Below are 11850 nucleotides of genomic sequence, written 5' to 3' on the forward strand. Positions count from 1 at the left end.
TGTTTGTTTTGTTTTTTAAAGAAAGGGTTTATTGGGCCATACTGCTAGCCAGGAAAGCACCAGGTCCTGGGGCGTGAGGTCTAAAACACCAACAAGCAGGGCTGCCTGGAGAAGGCAACCTGTCTGCCATCCTGGAGCTGACGGGCATGTTTTATATATTATGTTTTGGGGAAGAAAGATGTAAGCTGTTTTGAAAGAATTCACATTGGCTACAGATAAAGTGGGGCAGGCAGGGAAAGGTGAAGCGGGAGCAGTTCTACAATATGATAAGAGCACAGTCGGTGAGGAGGAAATATTTACTACTTCTGATTGGTTACAAGCAACAGTCCTGCATGTTCGTGCATATGCAGGAGTGCTATAGCACCTGGTGGTCCTAAGAGAGGCCTGGAGGTTGAGCAAAGCTCCAACATACATTCAAATAGGAGCAGTCTTTTGTTAGTTGGCCCACAGCTGTTAACTGGGTAGCTAGTCCTGTCCTGTCCTCTCACTCTAGCTGCTGTAATGGAATTTGTAACATCTCAGAATTTTTCTCTTGTCACAAACTTCCTGCAAGATCAAATAATGCCAAATGCGAGTAGTTTGGTTTTCCTGTCCCCAGGTTCACAGCACCTCAGGCAGAACTCTATGAAGCTGTTCTAGAGATCCAGAGAGCTTGTCTGACCCTCTGCTCCCCCGGAACAAGCTTGGAAAACATCTACACCATGATGCTCACCCTGCTAGGACAGAAGCTTAAAGAGTTGGGGATCGGGAAGAACATCTGGGAAACTAATGCCTTCAAGGTACTTCACTGCTTTTGAATTCAGTTCTCAAGAACACCTGACGTGCTGCTCAGTTTTCATCCTCTGTAAAGTGAATTAGATTTAGAAGTGGTCTTTGTGATCCTCCACCAGTTAGAGGGACTTAGATTGAACGCGGATTAAAACAAAGGGAGTCAGTATTTATTTCCCCCAGAAGATGGCAGCACATTCTGATTCATCGCGTACTGCAACTCCGTTCTCAGAACCTAAAATGAAGTCTGGTGCAGGCAGGGTGCAGAGGACACAAAAAGGAGGAGAGGTTAACTCACTTCTGTGGAGATCTTGAAAAGGAAGAAGTCAAAGGGGAGGGTGTTTGTTGCTCAGTGACATTGTTGAGATTTTCACAGTATCCTCAAGGGCCATGTCTTTAGTGAATTTCATCTGCGTCCCAAATGTAATGGTGTACAGTAAAAATGCAAAGCCTCAGCTTTAATTTAAGATGCGGGGTGGTCAAGCCAAACAGATGATTAAAGGCATCTCCCATCTCCAAGGATAGGCTGCCAGGGTTTCTTTTATCAATAGGAAAGAAGCTGTAAATTCGTCATGCTCAGGCCAGCGAATCTTTAATTAATGGATAGAAATATCCAGACCAGTCAATGCCTACTAATTACTGTGTTATTTGATGTCTCGTGCCTACTCCACAAGTTGCTGTGATATACTCGGGGTCTTTAGAGTAGACTCCCTGAGAAGGATGTGTGAACGTTGAAAATAAAACTATTTGTAGCATAGTCATCCTCCCTCCCCCAAGAAAAGAAAATTTCATTTGCCATAGTCATTCCTGGGGTTACCCAAGTCAGCATGTGTGTAGTGTATTAAATAGTGGGAACAAAAGCGTGGATTAGTTAGAATGCTGCTGGCAGAATTACTTATAAGAGGTGGCAGTTTATCGGGTCTCTTAAGCATTAGCCCAAGGACAGGTTAAACACACATGGCAGAACCATGAACGAGGTACTAACACGTATCTCACTGATTTATACATGCCGAACTTTCCCCATAAGTGGTCACTGCTCTAATGGCACTGTGGAAATTACCTTTTCCAGGCTGCTCGAAAATACTGCCCTCATCATGTTGGCCATTACCTTGGGATGGACGTCCACGACACTCCGGACATGCCCCGTTCCTTCCCTCTGCAGCCTGGCATGGTGATCACAGTGGAGCCAGGTAAGGGGAGGTGCTAGCAGCCTCTGACCCCTTGGGACACGTAATAGTAGTGTCAGATAGAAAGGTAAGCATCATTTATTTTTACCTGAACCAACATAATTCAGTGAGGAAAATGAAATCTCTCCAGTGTAGAAGGGACTTTTAGATTTTTCTTGTTCTTATTTAACATCACACAATTTGTTTAATTTGATTTCTCCAGTAAAGAACCAACGGGACCACTTTCTATAAGTAGATATTAAGAAATAAATTTTTTAAAATAATTTTTTATTTTTTAATTACAGTTGACATACAATATTATATTAGTTTCAGGTGCACAACATAGTGATTAGACATTTATATAACTTATGAAGTGATCACCCCATAAGGCTAGTACCCATCTGACACCATACATAGCTATTACGTTATTGACTATATTCCCCATGCTGTACCTTACATCCCATGACTGTTTTTATAACTGACAGTCTGCACATCTTGATCCCTTCCCCTTTTGCACCCTCCACCCAAACCCCTTCCATCTGGCAACCATCAAAATATTCTCAGTATCTATGAGTTTGTTTCTGTATTGTTTGTTTGACTTGTTTTTTTAGAGTCCACATATAAGTGAAATCACATGTCATTCTCCGTATGACCCATTTCACTTACCATAATACCTGCTAGGTCCATCCATGTGGTTGCAGATGACAATATTTCATTCTTTTCTTATGGGCGAGTAATATCACATTGTATTTATGTGCCACCTCTTCTTTATCCATTTATTCATTGATGGACACTTAGGTTGCTTCCATATCTTGGCCATTGTAAACAATGCTACAATGAACATGTGGATGCACACATCCCCTTGAAGTAGCATTTTGGGTTTCATTGGATAAATACCCAGAAGTAGAATTGCTGGGACCCTCTTTGTCTTTTGTATAGCCTTTGTTTTAAAGTCTGATTTGTCTGATATAAGTATTGCTACCTCACCATTTTTTACATTTCCATTTGCATGAAATATCTTTTTCCATCTCTTTACTTTCAGTCTGTGTGTGTCTTGATCTGAAGTGAGTCTCTTGCAGGTAGCATATGTATGGGTCTTATTTTCTTATCCATTCAGCCACCTTAAGCCTTTGGACTGGAGCATTTAATCTATTTACACTTAAAGTTATTATTGTAGATATGTAGTTATTGCCATTTTATTCATATTTTTTTATCTTTTTTTTCTTCTTTTTCTTAAAATCCCTCTAACATTCCTTGTAATACTGATTTGGTGGTGATGAACTCCTTTAGCTTTTCCTTGTCTGGGAAGCTCTTTATCTGTCCTTCGAGTGTAAATGATAGCCTTGCTGGGTAGAGTAATCTTGGGTTTAGGTCCTTGCTTTTCATCACTTTGAATATTTTGTGCCAGTCCCTCCTTGCCTGCAAAGTTTCCGTTGAGAAATCAGCTGACAGTCTTATGGGGGCTCCCTTGTAAGTAACTAACTGCTTTTCTCTTGCTGTTTTTAAGGTTCTCACTTTGTTTTTGACCTTTGGCATTTTAATTATGATGTGTTTTGGTGTGGGCCTCTTTGGGTTCATCTTGTTTGGGACTCTCTGCACTTCCTGGGCTTGAATGTCTATTTCCTTCCCCAGGTTAGGGAAGTTTTCCATCATTATTTCTTCAAATAGGTTTTTAATTCCTGCTCTTTCTCTTCTTCTTCTGGTACCCCTATGATGTGAATGTTGGTACACTCAATGTTGTACCAGAGACCCCTTAAACTACAAGTTTTCTCATGTTTTTGGATTCTTCTTTTTTTTTTTTTCTGTTCTAATGGGGTGTTTTCTGCTACCTTGTCTCCCAAATTGCTAATTTGATCCTCTGCTTCATCTACTCTACCCTTGATTCCTTCTACTGTATTCTTCATTTCAGTTATTGTGTTCTTTATTTCTAACTGGGTTTTGTGTGTGTGTTTTCTGGCTATGTTTTTATGTTTTAATCTCTTTGTTGAAGTTCTCCCTGAGATCATTCAACATCCATATAACCAATGTTTGGAATTCTGTATCTGATAGATTGCTTATCTCCATTTTGTTTAGTTCTTTTTCTGGAGCTTGTTCTGTTCTTTCATGTGGGACATGTTTCTTTGTTTCCCCATTGTGGCTGCCTCCCTGTGTTTGCTTCCATGTATTAGGTAGGGCTGCTGCATCTCCTGGTCTTAGTAGCATGGCCTTATGCAGTAGGTGTCCTGTGGTGCCCAGTAACACAGTCTCCCTGGTCACCTGAGCCGGATGCTCCAGGTGTGTCCCTTATGTGGGTTAGGTGTGCTCTCCTATTATAGTTGAGGCTTGATTGCTGTTGGCATATCAGTAGGAGGGATTGACCCTCAGGCTGATTGGCTGTAAGGACTGGCTATGACTAGAGTGGAGGAGTGTTGTGCAGGGGCTGACCCCATGGAGCAGGATTCACTTCAGCGGGGCTCTGGTGCCTGCCCAGTCCGCCTTTTGAATCTGGTTGGGTGGTGTCTGGTGTGGTTTGAAGCTGACCACCAAGTGTGTTGGTTCTGGGGCCTCTTGGAAGGGGTGCTAGTGCAGGCCAAGGTCAGCCACTGCCTTTCTCCTTCCTGGGGCTACTTTGTGTGAGCTACAAAGTGATCTGCAGATGGTTGCCACTTGTACTGGGCTTGGAGGTGCCTAGTATAGGCAAAGCTGCACACTGAGCCTAGCTGACACTAGCGCCTGGCTTGGGGCTGCTCAGCAAGAGGTACGGGGCACGCTGAGGCTAGGTACTGCTTGTTTGAACCTCTGAGAGTCCACAACATGAACAAGACAGGCCATTTATATGGAAAAGCCACTGGGAAACGTCGTGGGTGGGCCCACAAGTTGGGTGGGGTGAGGTCTCCCGAGTAGTAGTGGTGGGCTGCTCACGATTCTGAAGCCCCCATACCTTCCTGCAGAAAGCTACTCTCATTCTCATTTGCAGCTCCTCTGCAAACTCATTGAACTTCCCACATTATCCTACTTCTTAGTAACCAAATCTTTCCTCTAATCGTCAGAGAGAGCTGGCAATCTAATGGTTCACCTCATGATGCCAGGCATTGGGCAGATTTCATCAGAGAAGTGTGACTGTAGCCGAGTTTGAAAATCAATCTTACAATAGTCAATTTTTAAATACTGATGCTATTTTTGTCATGAAAACAGATCTCATTCTTAGATTTCTAAGTGTTTTCATCTCTAAATTATATAATTAAAGCTGGGATACTTATTTTATACCACCCTTTGAACACACTCATGTGTTCCTATCCATGGCCTTATGTGCCGTTTCGTCCAGTCTGGTTGGTACGTGGATGCTTCCTTAGACTTTGACTACATTTTCCTCTGCTGATCTTTTTCTTTTTATCAGAGCAGCAATTGTGACTATAGTGGAGGAAGTTTATAGTTTCTTTAATATGAAAAGACTGTCCGACTTCATGGTTAGAAAGGATTCCTTAGGCTCTTACAATTTTCCAAATATTCATTAAAGTTTTCCTGTTTATCTCTTACTTTGCATTGTATACATCCATTACATTTATGGCTTGAGAGGGCTTGTTTGAGTATTTCTGCAGCCTCTGGTTGTTCAGACTAATAATCTCTAAGTATTTTTTAAGTACATTTTAAAATACCTTATATCTTTGTTTTAGCCAAGTTCCCTTTTTCTGGGGGACTATCAGAGAAAGAATGCATTTATATAACCTACTGGTTCCCAGCATATATTGACATACTTAGGAGTTAAGTAACTTCAGTGGCCTGCTTGAGCCACCAGAATATGACAGATTTGTGATCGGCATTATCACAGTTGTGTGGAGCCTGTAATAATACAAAATAACTGTAATAATAGTTCTAGTAATGATAGCCAACATTTATTGACCATCATGTACCAGACACTTTTATATGTATTATCTCATTTAATCTCCACAGCTCTTGGTCGATACTGTTAAGATCCCAGTTTTACAGTGAATTGTAACAGAGAGGTTAACCTACTTACCCCAAATCATCCCGTGACTTGCATTTATAAATAGCACATTCTTTTTTCTACTCCTTAGGCATTTATATTCCCGAGGATGACAGAGATGCCCCAGAGAAGTTTCGTGGTCTTGGTGTACGAATTGAGGATGACGTAGTGGTGACTCAGGACTCACCTCTCATCCTTTCTGCAGATTGTCCCAAAGAGATAAATGACATCGAACAGATATGCAGCAGGGCCTCTTGACCCTCACTGCAGCCCACGTGTATCTCAGGTTCAAGAGAGGTGTCCGTTGGCCTCTGGGCACATGTGCTTTCTGAGTGTCTGTGTGTATGCTTTGTAATGCGTGTTCCATTTGGGAGTGCAGCAGCTGTGTGAAGGTATGTGATTGTGTATGTGGTCTTTTTTTATTTTAAGTAACTAGAAATCTGGAAGACTGAATTTTTGAACTGTATGTTACTGTAACTTTAGTAACATTAATTCTATAGAATTAATGACCCAGGCAAGTTTAATTTTTAAACATAAAGAAAGAGCTCTGGTTACATATGTCCATGCATTCCAGTTAACACATTTAAATGTAAAGAAAATTCTCCTTCTGCTCAGGTCTTTTCCTTTCTGCGCTTTTGCTGAGATCCACTTAATATCGTAAGATGTTTGTGTGATGCTTATATTTGGAGCGAATCACCAAGGTCTCTGCCTACACTGAAAGCCACCCATCAGTGATAGTGTATGGCCAATACATACCTTCCATAACTCCTGCCCACCTATTCTAGAGCCTTCTACTGGGCCCACATGAAGGCCTCACGTGCACTGGTGTCCTGCAGTCCCACCATTCATTCAGCCACAGTCCAGATTCCGGAAACATTAGCCATCAAACAAACCAGTTTTGAGACTTTGTTGCTATTTGGTTGCCTGGGACTTGGAAAGTGTTTAGATTCTTAATAAAAAAGGAAATGGAAGAGAAGGAAAAGTATATAGGTGTCTGCTACAGATCCAGACCGCCATCCATCTGTTCTCAATCTAAAGATGATTCCTTTCCCAGACGTCCATGCTTCCTTTATAGATTCTTAATGCACTGACCCTCATAGCACACCCTTGAAGCTGCCGCCCTGGCCAAGGGCAAATCATCTACTTACCCTGCTAGAGTCAGAGGAATGGCACCCAGTTTTCCCTATTATCATTCGGTGATTACCTCTCTTGCTAACAAAAACAAAATGTGGACCCCACCAAGTGCCTATAAACATTCTCGGATCCTTTTCTTTCTCTGACGTTAGCCCTGGAAGGGCAGTGATAGTCTTATTTCCCTCAACACAGCGTTGGTTGCAATTATACAGGAACTCAGTTTGCAAAGTGACCAGGGCTAGATTATTGCAGATGGGTTATTGGGGAGCTTCTGACTTTAAAAAGGGAAGCTTTAAGAACTAGTGTGTGCCCCTCTTTTAAACCTGGGTATGAGCCCAGGATGTACAAAACGTGCTGATTGTTAGAGCATGAATTTGAGGGGTTTTAAGAAAATATCTGTATTAGCAAAGCACAAGCTAGGAGATTAACACTCCCTGTAGTACTAGAGTTTGCCCATCTTATCAGCAAAACCCAAGGTACAGAGTCCAAAGCAGACAGGCAGTGACTTCATCAGGAGACCAAGATAGTGATAGAAACCATGTCCTGATGGCCCTCACCCACAAATGCTGGACTTTGCTAGCCTTATTTCAGCAGCTGTGGGGATGAACGGCTGCACAGCTGGAGTCATCATCCCCAGGCCTGCCCTCCCTCCAGCATCTCAGTCCTGTGCCACTGTCAAAAAGAGGATACTGAAAATACATTCACAACTTGGGCTTCTCACTCCCTGGGCCTCTGTGGCCCCAGCAACCCTGGGATTGGGTTTCCTTTGTTCATTTACAATCCTGCAATAAGGAATTTCCTTTACTTCCTACAAAGCATTTTCTGTGGTCTTCAGCTTTTTAGCTAATCGCGTAGGTGCCTTTTCTGTAAAGCAGCGTACTTGGACGTGAAACAGACTCCTTCCGGTTGGATTCCAATCACGTTCTGCAGATGTCGCGAGTAGGAGTTAGAATGGCTGTTGTGAATTCTCCTGGTGATTTTTCAGTCCCTGACCCAGGGACTATATTGTCCTTTGAATCCCATGTTACCATGGCAGCTAAACATTTTAATCAGACTATCAGAACCATCAAGAGATGATGCCGTGGTCATCTCAGAGCAATGTTTTAGGGGCTGTCTGATGTACCCAGGATTCGGGAGCAGGTAATCATGCATAGTGCATTCTTCGCCATGCCACAGACATGCCATACATTTCCCTCTAAATATAACAAATATAAGTCTTTGTTATATAAGTCTAAATATAACAAATACTTCATATATACAGCAGGCTGTCCTAGAATGAGAACCTCGATTTTAAAAACTCCTTCAAATATTCCACTGGAATCTGTCTCCCTGAACTGAAGAGATGAGGTTGAATCATTAATGATACCATCTAAATGAAGGCAGCAGATCTAGATAGGCTCTGCCTTTTATGTGTTTATTTCAGGAATTGCTATTTTTTTCTCCCTTAAGGAAAAGGACTGTGTTTTTTACTTGAAACACAGCAATGGAAACACTGGAGTAAAAACTCTCTTAGTCCCAAGTCATAATATCCAAGTTAGAAAGGTACCTCAAGGTGACTTCAAGCTCTCTGTGTGCGTCTTCTTTCAAAATATTATTTTCTCATTAATTTTTATAAGGTCAGAAAGGGAAAACTCCTATTATAGATGTTATATCTTAATTGAGATTAAGATCCATGAGATAAGTTAAATCCCCCAGATAAAGACATTGTAACTCACAGAAAAATTGGGCTTTGTATATTTTTCAAAACGTACACAGTCAACACCCTCTTCAGCTTTCTTAGTAAAAGAAAGCTTGCAAATATGATACATGAGAGCTGCCTCTGCTTCTCCTGTGCCCATGTCACAAGTCAAGTACAGGGACTGTTCCATCAGCCCAGCTATCAGGAAACACAGTGTTTCAAATAACTGCTACCAGTAAAACAGTTGGAATTGGAATTAGACCCTACCTGCCATCCCTCACCTGGCATTCAATAGATGAGAATGTAACTTATTTGTGTGTGTATTTTAGAAACTAAGTGAGGGTTCAGGATGGTGGCAGCATAAAGGACTCTGCTTAGAAGAGGTTTTTATGGTTTTGTTAATTTTTAAAATTTAAGTTGTTAGGGTTTAGTTTTAAGCCTGGGCTAATATACTTCAAAAGCTGAAGTGTTTAATACTCCGGGTATAATGAGAAGGTGAATTCATCTTGAAAGCCTAATGTTAGAGCAGAATTCCAAAGCACGTGGGTCTTGGCTGCTCCTTACATCTGCTTCACTCAGGAACTTGGGGTAAGCATCATTATTGTTCAGATCAGGGATCCTCATGAAATCAAGACTCTTGGGGTGTGCTTCATGAGGCTCTGAGAGAACTAGAATCTTTGTTAGCATTTCTTAATGCTTTGTATGACTTTTGTGCAATTATATAAATTCAATTTGGACAAAACGCTGTTACTGTTAAGGCTCTGTCCACTGAAAATAGATAAGTCATCCCCCAACAGGGGAAAAGCATTTGTTACTGTCATTTTAAAAATAAACTGTAAAACAATATAAAAGCGTATGGCATAGTGTGTGTTGTTTTCAAATCTAGAGTTTACAGCTTTAAATTTGAGAACATTGTGATTTACAAAATATTTTATTTTACAGAGTATTCATTAACTGCTGCCACAAAGTCATGATCGCAAACTTGAGATGATTTTATTAGTCGTGTGGGGGGATGACAATGAATTAGATCCAGCCCATTAAAAGATTGACTCAAGGATCTAATTATACTGACTAGAACTTACTTTGGACATAAAAATTTGTGGCACTGTGTAAATACTGATCTAGATTTCCACCAGTTTTTAAAGCCAGTGGTTCCCGATAATTGCCACTAAATGCTATCTTTCTTTTCCTAGGGAAGTTGGGATTAGAAAGCCCACAATGGCATATCAAAAAATGTTTATAAAAATAGTCATCCTGGAAAATGTTAATTCAATATTTCATTGCTCAGTGGATGTTACTGATCTCTGCATGTTACATAGATTTAAATATTTAATAAACTATAGCCAACCCCTGCATTGATTATAATCAGGGCAGTGGACCATACATTATACATAAATGATTCTTTACCATAGGAATCACTACACATAATAAATTGTACTTGACATTGCGTAAAATAGAGCAGGCACAGAGTCCACCTGCAGAAGCCTGAAAGAGTCTGCCTTGACAAAAATATTTATGAGTATGGTGGTTCCTCCAAAAATTAAACAGTACCATTTGATTCAGCAATTCCACTTCTGAGCATATACTCAAAAGAATTGAAAATGGACTCAAACAGATACTTGTACACCCACATTCATAGCAGCATTATTCATAATAGCTAAAAGATGGAAACAACCCAAATGTCCAGCAGCGGACAAATGGATAAACAAAATGTGTATATCCATACAATGGAATATTATTCAACTTTAAGAGGGAATGAAATTCTACATACTACAACATGGATGAAACTTTTAAGTCATTGTGCTAAGTGAAATAACCAATCAGTCAGTATGATCCCACTTTTTGGAAGTTGCCTAGAGGAGTTAAATTCATAGAGACAGAAAGTAGAATGGTGGTTGTCAGGAACTGAGGGGGGACGGAGGGAGGAGGGGATGGGGAGTCAGTGTCTAATGGGGACAAAGTTTTAGTTTGGGGTGGTGATAAATTTCTAGAGATGGATGGTGGTGATGGTTGCACAACAATATGAATGTACTTAATGCCACTGGACTGTACATTTAAGAATGGTTTAAATGACTTTTAAAATATATTTTACCAGAATAAAAATTTTTAACTAAGAAAAGAACTATATTAGCATGTGGGCAAGGAGAAGAGGAGGGGGTAAATGCAGACTGAGGCTGACAGCATTTACATAATTAAAATAAGAATTAATAAAATGCTAAATCCGTATCACCAAGTAACAGGAGTTTGTAATCTCATGGTCCCTGCAATAATTAGACTATGTCTGAAGTAGCATGTGTATTTTGGGGTACCTAGTTTTAAAAAGATATGCCCAGGAGAGTTACCAGGAAATGGTGTCATAAAAGCCGAGGCCATTTTGGGTGGAGAAGAGAAAGGCAGGGAGAAGCATGATGGCTGGCTCCAAATATTTGAAAAGCTGTCATATCCATATTCTGTTTTGCTGCTCCATTAAGGCAGAACCAGAATTGGTGGGTGGAAGCTAACACTCACGTAGAATCAGAATTTTAGAGGTAAAAGGGATGTTAGTGACTGCCCAACCCCCTTACAGAGGAGTCGAAAAAATGGTGTGACTTGCCTTAGATTCCACAGCTAGTTAGTACAATCAGGTTTTAAGATCTCCTAGCTCCAGAATCAGGTGCTTTTCACAGCAGCATGCTGATTTCCACAGCCCATTCCAAACCATGTCTGCCCTCTTCAAGATTTCAGTACTTTACCTTCTTAAACTTAGCTAACTATGTCCCCCTCCATTTTCAAAGAAAATAGCAACTCATTAACTCTCACTCCCTCACTCTTTTAGAGGTCAACATGTTGCTCTCTTTCGTAGTCACATTTCTTAAATGAATCAATGGATTCACTAAGCTGGTAACTACTACTCTGACACCAACTAGGGTGACAAAAGGCACTCGTCATAAAACTTAACCTCTCAAGTCTTAGGGACATACGTATCAATCAAAATCCAGTCAGGAAAAATGGCAGCTGCTCTGAACATTTAAAACAGAAAATGTAGGGGCCGGCCGAGTGGCGCGATGGTTAAGAACTCGCTTGGGATGCCAAGAGGGCCCCGGTTCGGATCCCACATATGAGGGCCAGTGACACTGCCCTCCACAGCTAAGATGCTGAAC

The 11850-nt window shown here is 41.0% G+C and overlaps 1 protein-coding gene across 2 annotated transcripts in view; it reads left to right on the forward strand.

Annotated features, from left to right (window-relative positions):
- XPNPEP3 (X-prolyl aminopeptidase 3) overlaps positions 1–9561 on the forward strand; it is a 47143-nt gene extending 37582 nt beyond the window's left edge. For both annotated transcript variants that reach the window (XM_019660545.1, XM_019660546.1), the window contains exons 8-10: positions 599–779; positions 1838–1958; positions 5990–9561. In XM_019660545.1, coding sequence (XP_019516090.1) covers positions 599–779; positions 1838–1958; positions 5990–6156 — 469 coding nt within the window. In that variant the 3' untranslated portion in view covers positions 6157–9561. The remainder of the gene's footprint in view (positions 1–598; positions 780–1837; positions 1959–5989) is intronic.
- The last annotated feature ends 2289 nt before the right edge of the window (positions 9562–11850 follow it).

The sequence above is a fragment of the Hipposideros armiger genome, unplaced genomic scaffold (assembly GCF_001890085.2).
Source record: "Hipposideros armiger isolate ML-2016 unplaced genomic scaffold, ASM189008v1 scaffold_321, whole genome shotgun sequence".
In the NCBI taxonomy this organism is placed as follows: Eukaryota; Metazoa; Chordata; class Mammalia; order Chiroptera; family Hipposideridae; genus Hipposideros; species Hipposideros armiger.